Source organism: Lipophrys pholis, assembly GCF_963383615.2.
Source record: "Lipophrys pholis genome assembly, chromosome: 18".
NCBI lineage: Eukaryota > Metazoa > Chordata > Actinopteri > Blenniiformes > Blenniidae > Lipophrys > Lipophrys pholis.
In genome coordinates this window covers 10,938,908-10,964,397 of record NC_137646.1, presented here as the reverse complement: position 1 = coordinate 10,964,397, position 25,490 = coordinate 10,938,908, and the positions used below count along the sequence as shown (strand labels likewise).

The following is a 25,490-nucleotide window of genomic DNA, read 5'->3' as shown; positions in this document are numbered from 1 at the left end:
CCTCCAGCTAATGCATTTGCGCTGTCGCCAAGGTGGGGCGAAAACAGACCTCTCACCTTCCCGTATCCGACACCTCGCAGGACAACGTGTCGCCTGTGTTTGCTTTCCTCAGTTCTCCACTCCAACCAAAACGGGCGCCGTTTCTCACCTCAGCTTCAGAATGAGCTGCAGCCGTGAGGTGAGGAGGACACGGCTGAGGCACGCACAGGCCTCTGAACGGGTTGTTCAGGCATCTGTTAAGTCCGGGAATGGATTTTATTGATCGGAGAGAGGAGACGCAACATACATTCAACATTTTAAATCAACTTTTATGGGAGAGTACCATATGGTGATGTTTTGTGGAATTCTCTGATTTGATTTATGATATTAAAGGAAAAAACAACTGTTTGGGTTTTAATTCAGCTCTATACTCATAACCCATAGCGTTATATACAAGACATACAAATAATATTGTGTAAGTCATGCTTCAGCTGCCAATACAATCCATTAGGTTATTGATTCCACTGATCTGTGTAGATGTGTTGAGGTATCCGACATCAAGATGTTAGCAAATCCTCTACATCATGTAATTTGCTCAGAGGGACCATCCTGGGATCATGTGCATCAATGAGCTTTCGTCTGGGACACTTTTCTGTCATTGGTTCATCGATATTGACCACTTGCAGCTCAGGAAAACTACACAGATGCTCCAAACCAGTTGTTGAACCACCAACCACTTAAATATGCTGTGTTAAAGAGAATCTGTGTTTTTCCCTTCACCTATATGGCTGATTTCTGTATATATAATGCAGTGGTTGTAGTGGTTTTAGACTTTGTTCAAAAACTATTGACATTTAATGGATGTGCAAACTTTGACTTCAATAACCTGATGCTGTGTTGCAGTTTTGGTACGTTTATGCACCAAAATTACTTGGTTTGTTTCAGAAAACATATATAAAATATAATATAGAATAAATAATAAATAAAATAGAAAATCTGTATATTATCTTGAAAAACGCATTATCTGACATCTGACTTGGCTACACTGACTCATGACTTCTCTTGGTACCGAGAACGCTCAACCTTCACCTTCACTGTGGTTTCATTAAGTTTAGTTAGATTTTGCAACTAAACTTCTTATTTAGTTGAAACTACAGTTTCAGTATATAGTTTGAAGAACACCATGGTGGCTAGTGCTCTCACCAGGATAGAAAATGAAGCATCGTGGGATCTGTAACAGGATGAATAGATTAACTCTTCATCAATCCATCATCTATACATCTATGTTTGTGTTTGAAACAATGGAGTATTGCGGGAGAAGCAGGTTCAATCCTGAGCGTGATGGTAATCCACCATACACCTGAAGAAAACCTACTCATGTGCAAGAAGAACATGCAAAACTCTACAAAGAAGGACCTGGGTCCTAATCACTGTGCCATCAAGAGTCGAGTTATGTTCTTAAGAGTATTTCGTGTTGGATTGTTCTTCTTCAAACAGTTTTAGCATCGTCTGTAGCACAAAGGAAATGCCTGAATGTTTGTAGATGAGATCAAAATAAATCCTAAATTGTATGATAGAGTAAGATTTCCTGTTTAGTTGCTAACATAAAACAGTTACGAGAGGTCAGCTTCTGCACTCCTCTTCGGATCAGTGAGATAAATGGTAGGCAGCAGCCTCCCAATGTTAACATTTATTGAACTGGTGCTTTGAAAAAGAACCACGTTGTTCGTTCTGAATGAAACTAACAAAGAAAGTCCTCAGCCACATACTGGCTAAAAAAAATATAGGCCAGACTTAAGTAAGAGCCATCCAATTCTTTTGTTCAAATCCCCCACAAGGAGAATATCATTAATGGTATTCAGTCAGTATCTCCCTGGTTTAATCATTCCATTGAAGTCCCTGTTTGGCCCTGATGAAAAACCACTGCGGCATGGCAATTTAAGGCGAAGTGGATCTCGTACCCGGGTGATTACAACACCTGCATTTTACTGATGAATAGACAGAGTTTTGATCTGATCAGAGTCTTCATCGGATTAGAAGCAACTTTGTCTTTAGTCGACACACCTAAGTGAAAGGAAAAATGACTTCCCTTCATTCAGTTCCATCCTTCAGATGTTCCTTGTGGCCTTCCGATGTGGAGGTGTACACCTGCCACATATATGTCCACACATCACATTGTTTCCTCTGAAAAAAGTGCACTACCCATCCAGGGTCGATGCTCACCAATATTTTGTCAAACTCCTTCAAGCTCCAGGTCTTAATTCCCAACAGACCACGGCTCAATGAGCCGGCGTCACACGGGAACCCCCCTTGCTTTTTTCCCTGGGAATCAGAACCCAAGCAATTTACATATGTAATTGAGTGGAAAGTAATTGTGCCGGAAGCCGCTCACTGTAAGCAGCTACCGGTGGGCCTGGTTTCTCTCTCTTGTAGAGCCAGATGTTTCTAAGAAAAGACAACTGTGGTTTATTCTGTACGTCGGTTCATCTTCTCTGTTGGGTATGATTACATTTTACACCCAAAACTACTTTAATGACATCAGAACATCAAGATCCAAGTTGTAAACAACGTCCCCAACCCCTTGTCGTATCAGAAGCAGTTCATCATGTAATTATCTTGAACGCAGAGCGACACGTTTTTTATCATCACTCCCCGTCAATGCCCAAAAAGAGTCGTCAGCAGGAGAAACCATTAGTCCCTCTTTTGCCTCTGTGTCATCTTCCAACTGTCACGACGAGACAGAAAGCTGGAGCCAAAACAAACCCACAATCTATAAATAATTCCTTTATAAGCAACGCTGCCAACAGCATGCACAGGCTGTCTCTGAATATCAAGGATATGTCATCATTAGGAAGGCTCCTTTTAAGGAAGTCCCTTCGAACAGACTCATGACCAAACGAAACATTATCACCACCCTCTGCATGTCTTTCAGAGTTGTTAAATATATATTTCTCAGATCAGGCACAATGCAATGAAACAGACAAGCTTGAAGGACAAAAAGAAAATAATCAAAGAACCCACTTGAAGACTAAATAAACAGGTAGAACAGATGGGTTTGTGTAAAAAAGAGGTTTTTAGATGCGATGGTGCTTGAAGATGTATCTTTATTAAGATTGCAACTTTCTTAAATGGGCATTAATATGACATTATATTGTCTAAAATATTATCTACTATGTGTTGTAAGACTGGACAGCATCTTGTATTAAAAAACAACAACACAAGGACAGTTTGGTGGAAAACTGTCCGTATAAAAAAACTTTATATGATACACGACTTCAGCAATGACTCCAAATTCCTAGATTTGCTGGGTTGATACAAAAGATGAGTCAGCAGTTTTTAATATTGTCAACTCAAAGGATCTTTAGCTTGTATCCCATAGGTAGGAAAGCTATGGTTTACATTCATCTCATCAGAATGTCACAGCTCCCTCTGCTTACCACAGTAATTGTGTCAGAAGCCTTGTGGGGATAAGAATTTAACATTAACTTGAATTAAGTAAATTTTTCTCAGTAGATCTGGTTGCCCAAAGAAACAACTAGGCCACTACTACTATTAACTATATTACATAGCCATCAAGCTATCCACTTCAGATCTATGGAGAATCCATGTCTTTCAAGAGGCAACGCCACCTCTTTATCATCAATAAAGAAATGGCTCAACATTTCCAAATAACAAAATATTCAGATTTGCTTTCAACATCGTGTGAAATCAGTTTTTTTAAAAGCGACTTAATCTAAACCAGGAGTGTCAAACCTAAAGCCCGTGGGCCAAAACCATAAAGCAAATTGTTAACATTTCAAAGAAAACTTGAATTTTTTTATTTATTTATTTTACACATTTCTTAAGAGTAGAGGACAAAAGAACACCGAGCCCCGAGCTGAGATATTGGGGACGCTGCCGTGAAAGCTAGAAAACTAGCATTAGCCTCAAAGCCTTGCTGTCAGAGTGAGTTTGTAAAAACACTCATAAAGCAACAGCTATAGGGGAAGTTTCACTGTATTTCGCACCATGTTTTATTGATATTGACTTTTAGTTGAGATTGTTGTAATTTTCCATAGTAATTATTAGGTTTTGTGAAAATATAGACATTTTCATTACATATATGAAAAAACTTCAATTATGGCATTGATTTAATGGTCAGGTTTATTTAAGATGAAATGTCTTGGACACCCCTGCTTTAGCTATTTGCCTTAACCACATACTCCTGTATTAATGTATCATTGACAAAAGTCTTCTGGACCTCACAGGGACATTTTGACAACGCTGGTAGGAATTCAGAACAGCCATTCATTGTTGATCCTGTTTTCTCAAACAATCGAAAATAAACCGACTAACCTAGGTGTCCTCGGGATGGAGACCTTTGCATGTACATGCACCATATGGGCATGTTTAAGTGTGTGTGTGTGTGTGTCATGTACAAGGTTTCCTCATGAGGACTCTGCAGCTGGTTGAAGATGTTGCATGCCTCTTCTGGTCTGCACGCCCCCTTCATGTTGTTCACTCCTCCATAAGCTATTTTTAAGCTGCAAAGTAGATCGTCTTCCCTTATAATAGATTATCGGGCTGATACGATGTGATGTGTGTCAACAGAATGAGACTTCAGCCCCAGACTGCGATCGGGAGATTATCAAACATCGTGGAGATGGTGCGTGCGGAGTGCCGCGCAGAGCCGCACTGGTCTTTAAGCCCATTTCTGCAGATTTGAGAGAGCTCAGTTTTGTTTCTATAAATCCCCCTTAATGTGTCACACCCCGGCGGTCTCAGGAGCAGACACAGGAAGTTTAGAGCGGCTTTTATCTGCCAAGCACAATAGCTGCACTGTGCTTCCCCCAAACTGGAGTTATTACTCAGAGGAAATCGTTACGCAGGAAGAATGTATCAAAGTCCTTTGATTGTGGAGGATCATAAGTTGTGCTAAAGGAGGGGAAGAGTAGTCTGCCCTCCTCCAATCCGCTTTACTGAAGCTTTCCACCAAAAAAGTTCAGTCTTATCTGTTCAGTCAGAGTCGGGCTGAAGACTGAAGGCTTCCCGGCTTGTTTGACAAGAGTGCCACTCGTTGGCAAGTTATATTACTGCGACAAGAGCGGCAAAGAGAACCCTGAACCTTTACTGACTCTTATCTGTCTGAGTCAAAAGGCTTGTATCAATAAATAAAGCTGAAAGACTTCACCTTTTCGGGAGGACAAAGTAATTCTGCAACAACACAAGGTTCAGGTCAGGACCTGCGGTTCAGGTCCACATAAATCTGACAGCTTGGAAAGATGCTGAAGAAGTCAGGAAAGAGGAAGAGCACCACACAGCACTATCATGACTGACTGACTGACTGACCGTCTGTCTCTGTCTCTATCTCTGTCCTTTTCTTTCTGAATATTGAAAGCGTTGCAGCACAGCCTTGAGAAACTTGTGAAAAGAAGTGATCAGAACGGATGGGGCACAATCAGATGCTGGTTTAACAACACCAACATGTTGAAACCTTTAGTGCAGCATCTTGCAAAATAAGCTTGATCTTTTGTGTTTTTTCAGAAACCTTCCACTGTTGTATGAAACCTAAAAAAGAAATCAAATTGCATTACATTCACAGTGTTCAGATTTATACTAGCAAAATTCCTGGAGGGCTTGATTTGGACGGATCACAAGAGGACTGAGGAATGGTTAGGTTCAATCTCAATCATTCTCTTGTTCAACTTTTACAAACACTCTTGTTGCTTCACATAAAGGAGCTGGAAAGTATTCCACTATTTGAAGCCTGACTTTCATATGCCATATGCACGGTGTTTAATCTCTGACCTTGAAGATTGGAACTGTGTTGATAAGCAGCAAATACGACCTCAAACTTCACCTTGAGCGGCCACTGGAGGTGTCACTGGAACAAAGATAGATGTTGGTTACTGATTACAACAAAGAGTGAAATTGTTAGATGGATCAAACAAAGCAGCCATCGACTCTACATCCCGCATGCTATCAAATGTTATGATGTGATAATGTTTTGTACCTTTAAAGAGAGCTCGCACTCTTTTTTATTGTTTTGAGCATCAACATTAATCAAATTGGGACTTCTTAGTAAGAGTGTGGTGTGATTAGGCTATAAAATGGTTGTGCAGCATAGTGCGCAATCACAAACATTTAAACAAATTATCTTGACACTATTCTTAAAAGTACGTATTGTTTGATTACAAAATTTGAATTTGATGAAAATCAACGTAAACTACATTTTCTGTCGAATGTTATCTCCCAAAGTTAGCTGGTTATCCAACGCAGCCTTTTTAGTCTAGAAATACAAGTTTTCACCACTAGGTGGTGTATTGAGTCACTGAAAGAAGCAGCAGTAAAAGAAACAGCAAGCACAATACTTGAAGTCTTTCTTTGCTCCACAGCGGTGCAAGTCTACACTGTTTTCCCCAAAAAATATTACTCAAGATCACTGTTAAATGCCAAAAAGTGGATACTAACTGCCACCAGATGCATTTTTGTCGATGACCAAACTCACATTGAAACATTTGTTTGGGTACCGAGGTTCCAGTTCCAATTCAAACAAAGCTTGTACACCATCTTCGTATTCAGGACCATGTAGCTGCCGACCAAGAAGGAGAAAATCCTGATGGCCTCCAAAATGCAGACCGACACAATGACTCCTACAGCCAAATACACACCAATGGCATGAGTTCATTGCAACATAATGTCTCTTTAACCTTTTAACTGTTCCTATAAATCTGATTATTTCTTTTTGCTTTTTGGATTTCTTTAAATTTATTTCCCTAATGAATTTAGTTTGACACTGATGGTGTCCTACTTTATGCAAATAAGACAACAAATTCAACAACCATTAAGAAATAGACTGAAACATAAAATTTTGTTGGATACATCATTTAGTCAGTTTTGTTCTTTTAAGCAAGTAACATTGTTTATAAACGACATGTAATAGTGTAAACTAAAGCCCTGTTTACACAACAACGTTTTTAAGTAAAAACAGAAAACGTTTTGCACGTCTGTTTACACGTCTATGGTGCTCGGAGCCACTTTTTTAAAACGACTCCCAAGATGGAACTTTTCGGAAATGCTCAGAGTTCGTCTCCATAGAAATGGGGCGAAACACAACGTTTTCAAAACAATCCGAAACAGTCGTCGTTTTCAAAACATTGCTGTGTAAACGGCCTTTCTGAAAATGCAAAGTTTTCAAGTTTTCAACTGAAACATGGTCGTGTAAACAGGGACTAAAAGTACACATTAAAAAAAAAGTTCCAAAGCATATCAGCCAAACAAGTTAAATATAAACAAAAGCAAAAATGTATTTCTTTAATCCACAATATTAATATTTTTCATCGATTTAGATTTTAAATTGTTTAAAAAAAATTCCCAAAATGCTCATACATTTTATTTATTGTTGATTTTGTTACACATTGGTAAAGCTAATTTGTGTGTTTTCTTTTCCCCTTGTGAGGAAGAGAGAGACATTAAAGAGACAGTACAGTACTATTCAGCTCCAGATATTGAAAATTCTCCAACTCTAAACTCTCATTTCTACATTTTGTGGCTTCTTCTGTCTGTGTTTTCTGTGGAAGTTTGTTGATCTGTGTGACTGTTTGCAACTTGTCCATCAGTCAGAGTGCAACCAGGTTAAACTGAGTGGTGTCGTTTAAAGAGAGACGTATTGGCAGAAGCGGCATGATTGATGTTTGCTGCGTCCGCAGGGCGACAGGAGGCGAAACCTCAGTGAGACATGAGCTTCAAAACAAAGAGCCTCAACAGGACCAGTTCTATTTACCACTGTATTATGAAAAATACACATTGTCTACATGGTCAAGTGATAAATCTTTGAATCCATGGGAAAAATTCAACATGCCTTTAAGCAATGCACAATAACTAAGCTTCCAACAAAAAATAAAAAAAATCTGTAAAGCGCAACTATCACCCGGTTCAGCCCCCAGCCTTAGCTGCTCACTCAGCACTTTTGAAAATAAATAAAAAAGCAGAGTATTATTTCAAGAAATCATCTCCTAACTCCAGCGCTCCGCTCCTCGCCGGCCCTCATGCAGCTGCCAAGCAAACGGCGAGTTTTTAATTGACCGCACGGCTCGTGGAGGAGCTGCTCTCGAGTCGCGAGGCGTGCTGTACACGCCGCCTAATTGCAACCGCGATGAGAATACTAACCGCGACTCCGGTGTGTGTGTGTGTGTGTGTGTGTGTGTGTGTGTGTGTGTGTGTGTGTGTGTGTGTGTGCTCACGTGCGCTTCTTAACTCACCACCATGTGTGTCTCTGGGCATATAAATTCCTTTAATTTCCCTAATATAATAAAGATATGAGTCAGCTGCAGCTTCAGAGTTCAATGTGGGGCAAGTGTTGGGGGGCCGGTGTGAGCGGGATGCTAATGCTGAAACTTTTATGGCAGCCATAAAAAGTGAAGACAGAGCAAGAAAGTTGTAGAAAACAATATAATATCAATGACGGCTTTGTTTTTTTGACTGGTATTTGATGAGAATACTGCAGCATCCTGTTGGAAAGTTCATTCCTTGAATCTTGTCTGGAGCAGTTGTTGACGATAAACTGACATGGACCATGGACAGATCAACATATCTGCACTTGTTTACGGGACGGAGAAAATACAACTGTATGGGCAGATGGTGCCGTCTCTCGAAGTCTGTTGCGGTTGAGACAGGACTGGGCTCCATCTGGCTGGGTAAAACTCCTGATGTTGTTTGCATCTGGTTTCACCAAAACAGAAACCACCCCCACGTGGTCTGAGTCTGAGTTTCAGCTGCGTTTCAAAACGCTTTTGTTTCCTTGGCTGACTTTCGTCTGGTTGCAACGTTCGGTCACCACAAATGTAAAAGTCTACACGTATGACCTCACCCTTGGTCTGGAAAGGACTCAGATCTGATTGGTGCAAGGAAACCGATAACACCACTTTCCAACTTTGACAGAAATTTTCCAACGTTTTATGGCACTCAGTCAAATCCTTGACCAGAATGACCTGCTGAGTTTTTATAGGCCCCGTTTACACAACATTTCTAAAAGTTTCACGTTTACACAGCAATGTTTTACAAATTATATCCGTTGACGAAATCCCCTTCAGTTCAGGGTTGATACATCAGTACTATTATTACTGTCACACAGCAACAGTATATCAGTTCACATGACATGATCTGATATGTGTTAAGGAGCTTTATATGAAATATTACTTGTTCCCATTCATAACAAGCATAATTAATATTCTCTGTAGTCCCAACAAACCAAACTGTCCTTTCTTTTGTTTGTGAGCTGCTTTACATCCATGAAATATAAACCCACTCCTACAGGAACCGGACAGAGGATTCTCATTATTCTGTTGGGAAAAGGTTTCTGAGGTAAAACGGACTGTAAGGACCTGTTGTAAACAACACAGTGGCCGTGACAATTAAAAGAAAAAACCCTCTGTGGGTAACTTCACACTTCTCATGAACTCCTAAAGAGCGTGACTGGTTCATTAGCTCGGATCGATCCGTCCTCGCCGTGGCTTCACTCCTCAGTGTCCGGGCCCTGATGGTGATTGGTGGGTTGGCAGGTCCTGGTGTGCCCCATGTTTAATGCCTTCACTTTATGAGCTATAAAACGCTGAATAGATAATCAATACACTGTCGCTACGCTCTGGGAAACATGTAAGGGTGATGGAAAGTTCTCCGAGAATGGTTCTGAATACGCCAGTGGTCATGAATGCATATGTATTCATCAGTTGGCCCAAGCAGGAGGATTATTTATGCACATGTGTTTGGTGTGAAGAGCAAAGGGTCGTGGTGGTGGTTTGCTGACCAAGATGGGAACATGTTGAGAGGACTTTCTGGCATTTGACCTCTGACCTGACGTTTTCTCTCTCTTACAGGTCGTCCTGGTGGGCTCGTCCATAAACGAGCGCGATCAGATGCTGTTCATCAGCACGGACGAGGGCTCGTCCTTCCAGCGGCAGTCCATCGCCTTCACCCCGGAGACGCTTGTCTTCCACCCCAAGGAGGAGGACAAGATTCTGGCCTACTGCAAGGAGGGCAGGGTGAGTGTCGGGCCTCCTCGGCCAACCCTCGATTCGACTCGTCTCGGAAGGTGCGAGAACGAGAACGCGATGTTAACGCCGGCGAAAGCATCTCTGCTGTCGGTGCCACAATGCATACAATTTCAATTTTCAGGTGGAACACGGGACCTCAGAGAAAACCTGATAAGTGATTCACCACACAATACAGCCTCAGGCTGGAAAAATAAATCCAACAATCACCGTGTCAAAATAGTCCCAAACATTTCATATTGAAGGCATGTCGGAATCAAACTTTGGCTCTGAGGAGGAAAATCTTTGAAATGTTTGAACTGAAAACTCAAGAAAGTTTGAATTTATGTGAGGAAAATGTAGTTTTTCTCAAAAGTGGCCCACTGAAAGGTAAAAGTGAAGAGCTGGAATCAGCTCCAGCTCCCCATTTAATTAAAGGCAGATTTTTTTTCTCGTATGTACAAAAGAAAATAGATGCGCTTACTTCAAATGAAGTAAATGTTACTGTCTTTATATTTCCATGTGTCCAATGCAGGAAGTACCAATAATGTTTGAGGTATAATCAGAAGCAGTGGTGGTCTGTGAGACCGTCATTTAAAAAAACGTCTAGCATTTATTATTCAAGGGTGACCTCAACACTGCCCCCTACAGCTACTTGTGGTACTGCTCCATTGGTCTTGACAGTATTGTAAGTTTCCAGGAGACGAAAGGTTTTGTGCAATCCTGTATGTGCAGGGGTCGTGTATATGTGTATCTATCTGCATGTACATTCAGTAGAAATGAGCCTTAAGTTGGATAAAGTTGTATAGAAGATGGATGAATGCATTAACATTTATTTTATTCGTTGTTATTGGCTCATCAGCTCAGCAACATCCACCTTAATAATATGAATCGAGATCTACAGATTCTACAAAAACCTATCAAAGTATTGAAACTGAATTTTCGCTCAGTTTCCAGCAAAGCGGAAAGTCACCACTGTAGTACCAGGTACCATTGAATGTATTTTTAATACTGCAGTGAACACCTGGACACAGAAAATGTACCAAAGTAAACTTGTTCAGACCTTCTTGCTTTGAGGCGATGTTACAATCAAAGCAGTCAAGTTCTCAACTCAATATGAATTCAATACCACACAAGTGGATTAGTATTTGAGACCTAGCAACTAATACTGAATAGCAACAAACTATTGGTTATTTATACATTCAGGCATTGGCTTAAATAAACCAGAAAGCCAGCTACCCAAGTAACGGGGCTGAGTTTAGCAGTAACGCTAAGGCACAACGTTTACAGTGAAAACACGTCTTTTTTGCATTTTCCTTTCAGAAAAGTTTGAAACATTTTGAAAACTATGCCCGTTTCCACAGAAATGCTGTAAATCATAGGTCTCCAACCTCGGTCCTCGAGAGCCCCTGACCTGCATGTTTTAGTTCTCTCCCTGCTTCAGCATACCTGAACCTAATGATGATGTCATCACCAAGGTTGTGGAAAAGTCCAATAACGAGCCCCTCATTGCAATCAGGTGTGTTGCAACTGGGAGAAGTTAAACCCTGCAGGACAGGGGCTCTCGAGGACTGAGGTTGGACACCTCTGGTGTAAACAATGCAGTTAGTCTGTTAGGCCACTAGTGGGTGCCATTGGATTTTTGTTGTACTGAAACCGCACGCGTGCACAGAGAACAATACACTATCAACATTAACACAGGCACACAGACATTTGTTTGGACAGACGATCAAGTTGGAGTTCTATTCCTAGTGACTGCCAACCATAAAACCACCAAATCCCGGAAGAATATGGAGTGGGAGTCATGACCCTCTGGAGGAAAACATTATTGTTATTTTCTATCTACTAGTCATTGTGCAGAAGAATTATTCACTACGGTCATGGTGCTTATGTGCACTAGCAGCGTTTCAGAAAAGTTGTGTTTTCCTCCCCCTACATGGAGTCGGACTGTTTTTTAATGAAAAAGCCGTATTGTCAGTGGCTCCGATCGTCGTTGTTCCTAAACACACCAAAACCCAAAGATCCTGTTTATTTTTAATTGGTGTTTTCATGAATTGCAGAAATATGTATTTCCAACATGTTTACTGTGACTGAAAATCCAAGTTGACTATGTAATGTTTCCACTCTGGTTTGGTCTCCTGTTCTATCCCGTGTGTTTGTCATTTGACTGAATATAAAACGAAACCATGAGCTAAGACGTGAACTCCTACAATTGTAAGTAGGGGGCAGTTTTTTTAGGGTAGTGGTGATTCAAAGTGTCAATTTTTGTTTAAGTCAGACTTTTTTTTAACAAATTTTATCAGAGATAATAAACATTGTTGAAGACATGCTCGTTAAGGCAGGTGTGGAGATCCTCATTTATAGGCTTGCAACTGTCATATCTGTTACACGTATTGCTGTTCACGAGTCTCAATAGTAACTTATTAAACAGTCATCTATGAATATAAATAATAAATTCTGGGAAATCAGGCAGAAAAAAACTAGTGTAAAGTGTAAAACAGGAAGTTGTGGGTGTGACTTATGTCGCAATAGCTGGTGAGTTTCAAATCTGCCACAACTTCCATAATTTACGCGTAATTAAACAAGAAATTCAATTAGGTTTTAATCTGTTCCATATGGGCGGGCTGCAGATGGGAACGGGGGAATCCATTCAAACAGAACAAAAAAATCATTTAGATGGAGGATGATGTGAGGACGCGGGGGTAAATGACGGTTTGTGAGGGCAGATTTCCATCAAGGTCAGTAGGGAGGTGCGGCGAGGAAAAAACAGTTTGCTCTGCTCGCGGTACGTCGAGAAGATTTTCTTTCTTTTGTTTTTTGGTTTTTCAAATGGTTTTGGAGGAAATTTCTGTGGTGAATTCTTCTTTCGCAGGCCCGGCTTGCTTTCTGCACATCGGCTCCAATCGATACACTTTCATTATGGGTGCGATCAATGGCGGACAAACTCCCACAACACAAACACACACACACACACACACACACACACACACACACACACACACACACACACACACACACACACACACACACACACACACACACACACACACACACACACACACACACTACTACGGATGAATATTCCATCTCACTCCTCATAACAGGTGGAACAGACACACACACACACACACACACACACACACACACACACACACACACACACACACACACACACACACACACACACACACACACACACACACACAGCCACAGCAGAGCGCAGACCTGTTATGATTAATAATTAATTGAGCTCAGTCTTAACTTGGTGAACCATGAAATTCAGAAGCTTGATTGGGTGAACTTTTTTCTCTCCCCCCAGACAGACTCTCAATTTATCCTCCATTGCAAAGGATCCAGCTGGTAATGGGTTTCGGGTTAGGGTTGTAATTTAATGCCACAAGCCTTTGAGTGTGCGATTTTTTTTCCTTCTTCCATCTAATTGTCTTTTTCTTTTTTTCTTTTGTCACCAGCTTTTTGCATCAGCTGACCTCGGCCGCAAGTGGACTTTACTTCAGGAGAGGGTCACCAAGGATCGGGTCTTCTGGTCAGTTCTACATTATGTTATTTTAAAACGGTTGTGGGACGATGTGGGCCTGAAAGTTGGCAGACAAAATGACAAACATGTACAAGATAAAAAAAAAACATTTTTGAACATTTTCAATATAAATGCAACTGCAACTCATTTTCTTAACTTAACAGTTCATTGAAAAAGACACTGTGACGGATGCAGCTATGTTAATGCGAACAAGATAGTATTGAGCTCGCAAAATATCTATTTATGTGAAAACATGCAAGCTGCAGGAAATGTAGTGCCTTAGGAAAGTTTTTACCACCATCAATCTAAGGAGAACCTGGAGCATGAGGGACCCTAAGTTTGATTGTTTTTAAAGTATCAGGTTGTTTATTCTCAAATTTCTTCTGACTTCGGACAATTTTGCTGCTGACTTTTGTTATATGCAGGTTTTTATCGTTTTAGTGGTTGACATGACAACGTTTCAAGTGAAAATGCATCATTTCTGTCTTTCATTTCAGAAAAGTTTCATGTTTACACTGCAATGTTTTTGAAACGATGTCTGTTTCCATGGAAATGGAGAAAACAGTGAAAACAATGTAGTTTTCATTTTGGGCCACTGGTGGGTGCTGCTGTTTGTTTTTGTAATGAAACCACACACACATGCCTGCAGAGAACAATCTGTTATAAACATTAACGGTGGGAGAACATGGACATTCTTATACGACCAAGTTAGAGTATTACGGTGACTCTCAACTACAAAACTACCAAGCCCCAGGAGGATATTAAACATTTCTGCAATTGTCTGTCTACTCTCACATGTGCAGAAGAACTATTCACTAAGGCCCCGGTGCACATGTGTAGTAGCAGCATTTTCAAAAACGTGCGTTTGTTCCCTAGAGGTAGAGTCAGTGGTTTCAAAAAAAAGGTGCATTAGGTCCTTCACCCAAAATGAGACCCGTCTAACAATTCAGCTGATGTATCACAGCACATTTACTATTATACAACCATGTGCTTGTTAGTGAAATAATCCAACTTGGTCGTCTGTCCATACGAATGCCCTTGTACTCGCCATTGTTGGTGTTTATAGTGTATTGTTCTCTGCACGCATGTGTGTGTGTCGTTCCAGAACAAAAAACAAACAACAGCACCCGCTAGTGGCACAACATTAACACTACATCTTTTTCTGCATTCCTGCAATCTCTGTGTGAATGCAAAATTCAATCCAAAACAATACAAACATGATGTATTTTCTCTTTAAATGTTTTCATGCAAACAGTCACATTTACAAAAAGAAAAAAAGATGCTTCATGCACGAACACAAACACTAAATTACCCAAAGGGTTCTCTTCATATTGATTCATGAGTTTTAAAGTTAAATCATTTTTCTGTTGAGTTTCTATGATAATCATCATCAACAGTAAAGCGATTCACTTCAGAGAGTTGTTTTCTTCTACTATACTCTGATGTAACTGATACTTTCTCGCCTCTCTCTTTCCAGCATGATAACACAAGCTGAGTGTGGGAGTTGTTTGATTTTGTTTGATGGCTTTTTGCTTGACTTGTTTGATTTGAACACAAAAAACACAACACTGGAGCTATTTTCTGATCAGGCTTTTTCAGGCAATAAATTGATCTCTTGCAGAGTTAATGGGTTTATTTTTTGACTCTGTCCCGATAGCGCGTGCTATCATTTACACAATATTGCCAGAGCAGTAAAGCTATATCTACAGGAGTTGCATCCAAGACGCTCATAAATTACTTTAATGCCTCGACACTTTTTTCCTTCAATTAGCAGTTTCTGTTCGGTTTCGGTCGTAAGCGTCTGAGTTTATGCAGCAGAACTTTGCATCGATGGATCGCTTCGCGGTTTTTCCGGGCAGAAAAAGTACCCGTCGCTGCAAGAAGTTCATGTATTTTACCCCACACATGTACTAATTCACAACTTCCAGTGCTGCTCCTCCTCAGTCGCCTCTTTGCTATCTTGTCGTGCATCTCTTCCTCTTTATCTCCATCAACTTTTCTCCTCCTCCTTGGTCTGTTTCTCCTCGTGACTTTTCCTTGTCCAGGCCGCGTTATTGTACAATGATGTGTTCAATATGCAGCGTTTCAACACGATTGAGAGCCCTCTTCTTCATATTTTGAAGGTCAGGTAAGCGCCGCATGCTCCCGCTTGCTTGTTTCCTCTCAGCAATGGTAAATGAGCTGGTTCGCGTATCCAGGCACCTCTGATTTATGCCGCTGGCTCCGGCGCACAAATCATCGCCACTCTGCGCTGTAAAAAATGAGAGTGTAGGGGAGCGAGCGAGGGAGAGGGAGACAAACAGCCCTAAGTGTTTTCTCCTCCAGAGTAAAGTTACTTGCTTTGGGTTCAGCGTTTTGTTGAGTTGAATCTCATTCTCCAGAGTTTTAATATCACCGCTCAAACGGTTTTCAAAGGAATAAATGAACATCGACTCAGGTCCCATTTACACGATGTGAGAAAAGTTTTGGCATTTTTGAAAACACTGCCAATAAAGGCTGAAAACATTGTAGTTTTAATGTTGGCCTCCAGTGGGTGCTGTAGTTTGTTTTTGTAATGAAACCACACACGTGTGTGCAGACAACAATATGCTATAAACAATATGGCGAGCACACTGACATTCGTATCAGACGACCAAATTAGATTGTTATTACTGTGACTGTCGACTATAAATCTACTAAGTCCCGGGAGAATATTGACCAGGAGTCACAACATTATGGAGGCAAACATTGTTCTTAATGTCCATCGACTGAGCATGTGCAGAATAATTATTTATTGTGGCCGTGGGGTGCAGGCACACGCATTTCAGAAAAGTAGCATTTTCCTGCGTTTACACAGAGAAAGAGTCGGAGCATTTTCAAAAAGTTGTTTTTTTCACTCACTCCGAGCACCATTGTCATGAAACCAGGGCCTCATTTGCAAAACATTCAACATTCTGCCTCATTGTTGTTATTTCGAAAGCTTCTTGCTTTTGTACTTCTCCAAGAACGCATTTGTGAAACTTTTGGGATTTCTGAAGCTACACTCTTATAATACGATCTAATTTAAGTCAAACATTTAACCTTGTGCTACACAAAAAAACCTGAATATTTTACGCCGTGATTGAACGTATCTCTTCAACAGCTCCAGCGTTGGCCCTCGTGGAGCTTGTAGCTGCAATTGTTTACTTAAAAGTTGGCTGACACCTAAACGATGGTCCAAGGAGAAGAAGTTTGGATTGGACTTTGGCTGAAGATCAGAAAGATTCTGTCAGTGCCTGACTGTATTTTGTATTTCATAAGTGGATATCAATACAGTGGAGGTTTGAACAACTCCAGCGTTTCCTTTCAGTCTTAACCGAAGATTAAATCTATGTACTGCTATATTTTCTCTGCCTGCAGCATGTCGGGTATTCAGGCCTGCTTGTATGGGAAAGTTTGTGACCGGTTCTATGAAAGCTGAGCACGGATGTGACTATGATGGTGAATGTGTGTGGTCAGAGGAGACAGAGGGAGATTATATTTCTCGATGTGACCCTCGCCCATCTTGTGGCCGAGCCGTCGTAAAAGCAACAAGGGAACCGGAGTTTGCCAGCTCGTGTACATAAATCCCAACAAAAAGCAGGGAGTGAAAGCAGCCTGCCGCCGGCTGTGTGCCGACAGTATCTGCAGGACCTCGTTGTTTATGACGCCAGGCCGTGGAGTGTCTGTTCGTCATCCTGAGTGAAAAGCGGTGGCAGAGTTTGTGAAATTGAACGGGCATCTTGCAGGATGACGGCAAAAGCTAACATTTGAGGATAGGTGATAATAAAAATGAAATGTGGTTAAAAGGCAGTGAAACTTCAGCTGGGAGGAAACTGAATCACCACTAGGGAGGATTTTTTATTTATATATTTTTTTTACATGTTTGCACATCCCCCCTACCTCTATATTTATCAACACCCTGGATCTCACCATCACTCATTTAATTTCATGTCCCCCTGCTTCTCTTTCAACCCACTTTGATCCGTCTACTTTTGCTTGGTCTGACCACCGGGGAGGAAATCCCACACGCTTTGATTGTGATGAAGGCCTAACTGGACCAAAACGTTAGCGGAATGAATAAATGACGGATTGCCGGTGCAAAGAGCGCAGTCACTTCCAATCTTATGCGTTTACATTTCGACACTTTCATGCAGACTAATGCGGACTCAGTGAGAAGCGGAGAAATCCAGGACAAGGACAGGTTGATTATGACAACATGAAGAGATTCTAATATGTTCTGGCTTTTTAGTCTGACTTCTATTAATAGTAAATCTTTGCTGGTCTGCATAAAGAGTTATATTGCCCAAAGACTAACCTGTAATGTTTCACAAATCCCAACAAACCTCATGAACATAAAATTATTCAATTGTTGATAAACATCCCCAAACCCTCGAACCCTTGCAGAACATTTTAAAATATCAAAAACATTGTGCCCAACAAACTTACAATTTTATTGAATTTGATCTATAATTTTTAACCAGTTACCATTTACAGAACTTTAATCACTACTGAACAAAACCTTTAAAAGCGCTTTGATTGTGGATGAACAACCCCTTACCCTCAGGGGGCTATATGGATAAAAGTCTGTTTACACGACAACATTTCAAGACAAAAATACATTGTTTTAGGTTTTCACTTCAGAAAAGATTCTCGTTTAAACTGTTTTGAAAACGATGTCCATTTACACTCAAACAGAAGAAATGCTGCACTTTTAGTGGCTCTAATCACTATTGTCGTGTAAACAGACCCCCAAAACACAAGGAAGGTTTTGACTTTTCACTTAAAAAACGTTGTGTAAACATGGCCTAAGTAATGGTGGACAAAACTGGACAAAGCCATTGCTCATGCTTGGATTGTTGGCAAACTATGGTTTACTCAAGAGTGCAGCATCGTCCCAACAAACCTGAAATCGTGCTGACTTGAAGTTCTCCAAACACGACCTCAAACCCTTGGATTGCTGTAAAAGTTCAAAGCTCTACAAAGTTACTGACCCGTACAAATGATTTTAACCAACTTATCCTAAGTTGCATCCAGTAACTGCTAGACTTGTTGATAAACTATTGTAACCCTGAAAAATATGTTATTGTATATATAAAGTTAATAAGGTATGTTACAGTTTAAAAAAAAAAAAGAATATATAAGTTAAATGTATTATGTAGCTATGGTTAAAATGTTAATTTATGTTTTAAAATGTCTTAAAATCTGCTAAAGTATCTGGGTATAAGTTAAAAAACAGAGTAAAGTATAAAATTATTTTGATGTACTTTAGTTTGTTTTATTGTGAAGAGTGAAAGGAAGTGCTGTGTTTGTATACCACTGCTGTCAGTCATTTGTTGTCTTAGCTTGACGTGAGTGAATACTGGAAGTGAGATGACGGGTGGAAAGAGTAATGAATTAGCTTGACAGGGGAGGAGTGAATATAGTTTTTTAATCTTAACCCTACTTATGAGAGTGATAGACTCTCCTTTAATGCTGGTTGGGTTACAGAAGGACATTTTTCAGCTACAAGTTTGTCCTGCAGTAGTTTGTTTGTGGGACTTTGAAGGAGTTTAGCATTATTAGCATTCTCTGGCCAAGTAGCACGAGGAATAGTTTTGCTGACACAGCAAATTATGGAGACTTTTTTCTTCAATGATCCAGCCTGGATGTGTGTCTTTGGATGTTGTCTTTGCTCTGGACATCACTCACTGGAGTCTAAGCCTGGACCACATCGCGCCCCCATATTATTGGATTGATAAACCAGGTCCCTTTTATTTTGGTTTGCTCACAGAGCAAAGCGACCATTAAGTTTTGGGCCTCACTGCTCCCAAACATCGCGCAGGCCTGCAACTTTAAGGTTTGACAGTTCAATAACCCAGCTGGTGTAAATGTGTGAGTGGTGAGTGGTTCCCTCACAGCGTAAATTTTTTACAGTGCAAAACCTGGAAGCAGATGTGTGTGAGTTTAAGAAATGTATATATAGTTTGTTTACATGTTCATTAAATTAGAAGTTTGCTTTTAACTTACAGTTTGGTCACTCTGCCCTGTATAAACGTGCATGTGTGTGACTGTGAGTTGAATATTGAGAGATGAAAGTGAAATAGGAGTTACTGCAGTGCTTTAAATGGTGCATAGGTCTTAAGAAGCAGTAAAGTAAATAAGTTGGTTTACTTTTATTTATTACATGTAAGGATCTAGGAGGCCCTTACCTCATACAGTGGGTATAGGTGGGCTACACAATCAAAACCCTTCTACCTAAGCCCTGGAGTGCAAAACGATCCCAACAAACTTAATGCAGGCATTTCATTACTCAGTTTCCCTCTGAGAAGTGGACTCCTATCCCGTTTCAAAAGTGAAGAATCAACTTTCCAGCTCACATGCTTGAATTTAAATGGCTGCCAGAGCTTTGAAAGGGGATGTCGTGAGTTAAGAAGTAGCTACGAACAGTTCTGACAGACCATTTCCAAACTTGTCATGCAGACTTTGAGCAGTTGTCCTGCACACCCAATTATGCCGCCTGACAGCAGTAAACAATTCTTCTTTTGAATGTGTTAAGATGAATGTAGCTGTTTTTGCGCTGGGACTATTTCCAATCTCTTGAAAAGAAACATACAGAAAACTGGTTTGTTTTTCCACATTGCTTGTCAGGCGTCTACTCTCTTTTTTTTCTTCTTAAATTACTAGGTATAGCATCCTCTTATTTGTCCTTGTAACACTGCATTCATGAATGCAATAATGTGCAGCCCATGCTGGAAGTACTGAGATGGTTACACATGACTGGTACCTTTGAATTGCAGCAAGATCAGATGACACTTCTTTTTTTTTAATGTCTGGTTGAAATACTGTACATCAATAAGAGGGCCTACATATAACATTCCTGAAGTGCACAAGGTCTTAAAATGGCATGAAGTAACCACCAAGACAACCGCAGAGTCGTACATTTAATGCAAAGACAAACTAATACCAACACAAAGATTAAAAAAAATGACCTCAAAGAGATTATAATACCAGACCACAATGAGCATAACAAGGTGCAAAGAGACAACAAAAGAAACATTAGCCGACTTAAAACACACTACAAAACAATGATAAACAGGCATTAATGATGAGGGAGTGGCATAAAACAACAATTCAGAGACACCAACATACTACAAACCACGTACACAATCACATAGATACAAAAACAAACTAACATTAGGAGGACCAGAATGATCACAAGGAAACAAAAATAAAGACAAAGGTGCTTGTGCAACCACATTTAGATGATGAATCGTCTAAAAAGATAGAGTGAGACACAAGTATCTGCGAAACAGCACAAAACACCTGGAAAGACACTCAGGTGACCACAAAGAATCGCAGTATGTCATCATATAATCATCAGAGATTCAGTATCTTAACAATCGTGGCGCTCCTGTGTTTTTGTATCTTAAGAGGCCAACTAAAGGCATCCACAGCAGGTATCTGGAGGCAGATTGCACTGCCTGAACTCATGTACGTCTGCTTCGCTGCGCGGCTCCTTAAATATTCATCGAGGTCAGCTAAATTTGTCTTGCCATCATCAGCTACCTTAAAACGAGAACCGTAAAAATAAAAAAAAAACGCTAATGCAAAGTGGGTCAAACACATTTTTTGACGCTTGTCGCTATGCGCGGACGGATCGCTGTGGGTTAACAGACCATTCAGAAATCCCAACCGTCACCCCTGAGCGCTTTCTCTCCCCCTCGACTGCTCTGCCCCCCACCACCACCACCACCACTTCCTCCCGCACTCCTCCAACCCCTCCGTGGCCTGCTAATTGCTCGTAAAGTCCCTTTATAGGCAAAGTAACGAGGTTTTAAATCTCTACTCCATCTTTACTGGGCTGGGGAAATTTCACAGACTGCTCCGCGCAACCCTAATCAGATGAACTGCTTAGTTTACTGCTCACTGAAGGGCATGCAGAGCCCAGGCACTGTAGTGTATATCTTCTTCAAAGAAACGGAGGTATAAAATTTTGGGAGCCTGTGAGGCACACTCTGTTAGACTGAGTTTATAAGTGCACTTTCCAGGAAGAGCTCTGCTGCACATATTTACTGAAGCATCCGCAAAACAAACGGATGTCCAACATGTCCGTTTACGTCTCCACTTCACATTATTGTAGTGTCGTATTGTCGAGTTCCCTGGATCTCCAAGCCTGGTTTGAAAAACAGCTAGTTATACTTTAATCATGTTTAGCATGTAACATCGCTGGTGTGTCAGTCCTGAAAATCTCTAGCATGCAGCATGTAGCACGACTCGGCACTACTGGATCCACAGAGCAGCTAAACTAATGAGCAACATTGGGCTAAAGCCCCCTGCATACTCCCATAAGAACCCATAAGCACTCGCAGGCCACGCCCCCTCACAGCAGATACACTTCTGTGAAGCGGCATTTCAACTGTTCAATTCCATAGCTTATTTCTTGCTTCAAATGTTTTCAGAAATACATTTTGCTGAACTATTTCAGTGATAAACGAGAAAATTTGTGTTCGGGCCGCCATGTTGGTCCAGTTTTAACTGCAGGAGCTGACTGCCCTGAGTGATGCGTTCAGGCGTATCACGTAACTCCGCCCTCTGACATGTTAACAAGCTGCGGAGGCTACAGCGAGGCTACATGATTAAAATATGACTGATACAGTCATTAGCGAGCTGGAAAGTGCATGCGTAGCACACTGCGGTTTTGGCAGTCCAGCACCGACATACTTCGATCCGGACGGTTGGCACAGCCAAACCAAATTTCGTCATTTTGTTGGGCAGGACCCCCAAGTGCCGAATTTTCTTCTTGTCCTTATAGAGTACGAACCCAGCGTAACTCTGCTGGTCCAAATGCCATGGGTGTTGTACGAACTGTCTTTTTTTTCTCCTCTTCATATTTGGCAGAACATAATTTACAGTCTTTTGTACTTGCCAATCTCATTGCTGCTCATGTTGCTGACGGATGATGTCACATAGTACTCATCGGGTTCTATTAGAGAATACACCGTGCACTATCAGACCCGATAAACGATACTGGTATCAGTCGCTAGGGTTAACCCTCTATGTGAGAAATAGTGCAGGATTGTGTTCATCATTATCACAGATGTGCAACCAAACTGTTGCATTCAGCTCAGAGGAAGACTCAAGAGGCCAGACACTGCCGCTGGTAAAGCAACGACCAAAAATCACGATGTCCTTGAGATAAAAAAGACAATATAATGTGAGAACCTGGAAAGTTCTAACACACAGAGCAGAGACGGTGATACTGGAGAGCTACCAACACAGACAACCCAACAACCAAAACACAGAAGACCGCCAACACTAACCACAGTGAGCAGGTGGACAATCACACACTTAGTAGCGCTTCGGCCATCGACATGGAGACAGAGCCCAAACATTTTAAAAAATCCCCCCCCCCCCCCCTTTACTAAGTCAGAAAGTTTTCGAAAAGCTCCAACTCTGGAGCCATTTTGAAAAAGTATTTGCATTTTCAGTGTCTCTGAGCACCGTTGTCATGTAAAAACTCAAAAGTAGGAAGTTTTCACCCGAAAACATTGATCCTGAGCCAGAATGTCGAAAAGAACACAAGAAATCGAATATGAACCAAGATGGCAAACATACAACACAACCAAAGCCTGAGCACCGGTTCTTAAAATCCTGCAGAAAAAATGGTTTCAGAAGGATTCACAAAGAGTTTTCAGTAGAACTGATAGACAGCCATCTCAGGAAAGTTCAAAGAAAGTGGGTTTTTTGTAGTCGCAAACAATAGTTTTCCAAAGATTGCACCGAAATTGCTTTTCAGAGGTGTTTTTGTGTTATAAAAGACCAAAACTGAACAAGTTTTGTGTTGCCAAAGTACCGATCTAAGAATATCACTGCTTGATAGACAATTAACTTGTGATAAAATAAACAAACCCTTTATAGTTTCTTTTTTTTTTTTTTTTAAATCCTACGGTCATAAAGGACAAGTTGCTTTTCCATATTTTAAAAGAAAATGTTTTTTAACTGCTAACAGATTACGTTTTTTCAGAAGTTTCTAGAGATAATGTTGTTTTCAATGGTTTTCACAGAGACTGGTTTACCGACGATGGTTTTACCACCGGTGCTGACAGACTTTTTTTTTTTTTACATTTTGTTCACACACAATGTTTGTTTTTTTAAACCAGTACATTGAGGCAAACGTTTAAAAAAGTGCACACAGACAGTGGTTTTTAGTTACATTTCCAAAGAATGCACAGACAGAAGTGCCATAGACATGACAACATTCTCAAAAATGTTCATAGACAGTGGTTTTGAAAAGGTTTACAGTGAGAGTCAAGTGACAGTGAATACAAAAAAATATCACTGTCACTGTTCACTGACAGTGGTTTTCAAAGATATTGATGGATAGTGGTTTTAGAAAAAATGTCCATATAGAGTGGTTTTCAAAGATGTTTATAGTGGTTTTCAATAACAGTCATAGACGGTGGATTTCAAAAGTGTTCACTGACAATGTTTTTTGATTGCGTTCAAAGACATTTGTTTTTTTGAAGAGAACCTATTGTAGCAACGTACAGGTCTCAGACATTTTCTTTCTTTCTTTCTTTCTTTCTTTCTTTCTTTCTTTCTTTCTTTCTTTCTTTCTTTCTTTCTTTCTTTCTTTCAATTCATTTCAGGTGTGTCAAAAACATGGTGCATGGACACACTGATATACTTGTATACAAACATATTAATATCCTATTATAAACCGTTTGTTGATCATCTATATCAAGTTAAATTTGTATTTTATTCAAATATCTACACTAATCTACATCCAAGTAACTGGATACCAATACATACTTATATACATACATGAGTCATCAGTTTTTATTATTATTATTATTTTCACTGAAAACTACACAATTGTTTTCATTACAATTCATTTATACAAATACAAATGCTTAAATGTGGCTCTAAGTTGTACTGATGTGTTTCCAATAACTTCCTAAGTTGTCACATGTCGAAACAGCTATTGTTTTTTTTTTTTTTTTTTACAATTTGACTTTTTTTTATACATATTATTTTAAGTAATGTTTATGTTCAATGATTAATTTTAATTTCTATCAAATTTGATTCGTTTAAAAAAAACAAAAAACAATAATCATGTGATCAGAGCCAGTGTCCCATCCCCCCAGGCTCAAAAAGTCTTGATAAAGGATTTACATTTCCAGATATTATGTTGGCTGACCCCTTTGCTTGAAGGTTAAATGGGCAGACTCAATCTTTTGAGTTTATGATAATGACACAGTCTATCTTTCCTTAAATCTAGAATTGGTCCTGTAACGGTTTCAGGTCTAATTTATAATTAGATCTGCACCTTTGAATAACGTCACTTCCTTCTGTGTTGCAGGTCTGTATCAGGAGTGGATGTTGATCCTGACCTGGTGCACATGGAAATGCAGGATTCAAGTGGAGGTGTGGTGACGTTCCATCTTCTAATTTACTTCCATTTGTTTTGTCAGGATTCAACACACTAGCATGTCAAGGTAACTGAGGATTGGCTATGTGGCTCAGTTGAAGGAATCATCTCGCAATCATGGCGCTCGTGGTTCGATCCTTAAACGGGACATTCGACATTAGACCTGAGTTTCCCCCAATGGCTGTTGAACCCCTTGAATGGCAGCTGGAGCCACTGATGAGAATGTGTGTGAATGGATGAATGTGACTGAGTGTAAAGTGCTTAACGACCGCTGAACTGGTGGAAATGAGCGGCATAAGTGGCTCATTAACATTCACAGAGTTCAGGAAAGGAAACGCTATGCTGGAGGTTGGAGTAAGGTCAGAACGTTCTCCCAGTTTTAACCGTATGAAACCAGATACTTAAAGAAAATGTCAACGAGTGTTGACCGACGTCATAAAGTACTAAAAGTATTTATGAGAGATTTCATGGGATTTCATTTAGTTTGAAACGCAGTAATAAAAAGTTGTAGATATATTCATCCCAAAACAAGAAAGTATATTCAAATACATTAGCAACT

At 40.3% G+C, this 25,490-nt stretch overlaps 1 protein-coding gene across 1 annotated transcript in view; it reads left to right on the top strand.

Annotated features, from left to right (window-relative positions):
* Positions 1 to 25,490, top strand: part of sorcs2 (sortilin-related VPS10 domain containing receptor 2) — a 392,590-nt gene that overhangs the window by 303,457 nt on the left and 63,643 nt on the right. The window contains exons 4-6 of the mRNA XM_080485810.1: positions 9,834 to 9,998; positions 13,457 to 13,530; positions 24,863 to 24,927. Coding sequence (XP_080341936.1) covers positions 9,834 to 9,998; positions 13,457 to 13,530; positions 24,863 to 24,927 — 304 coding nt within the window. The remainder of the gene's footprint in view (positions 1 to 9,833; positions 9,999 to 13,456; positions 13,531 to 24,862; positions 24,928 to 25,490) is intronic.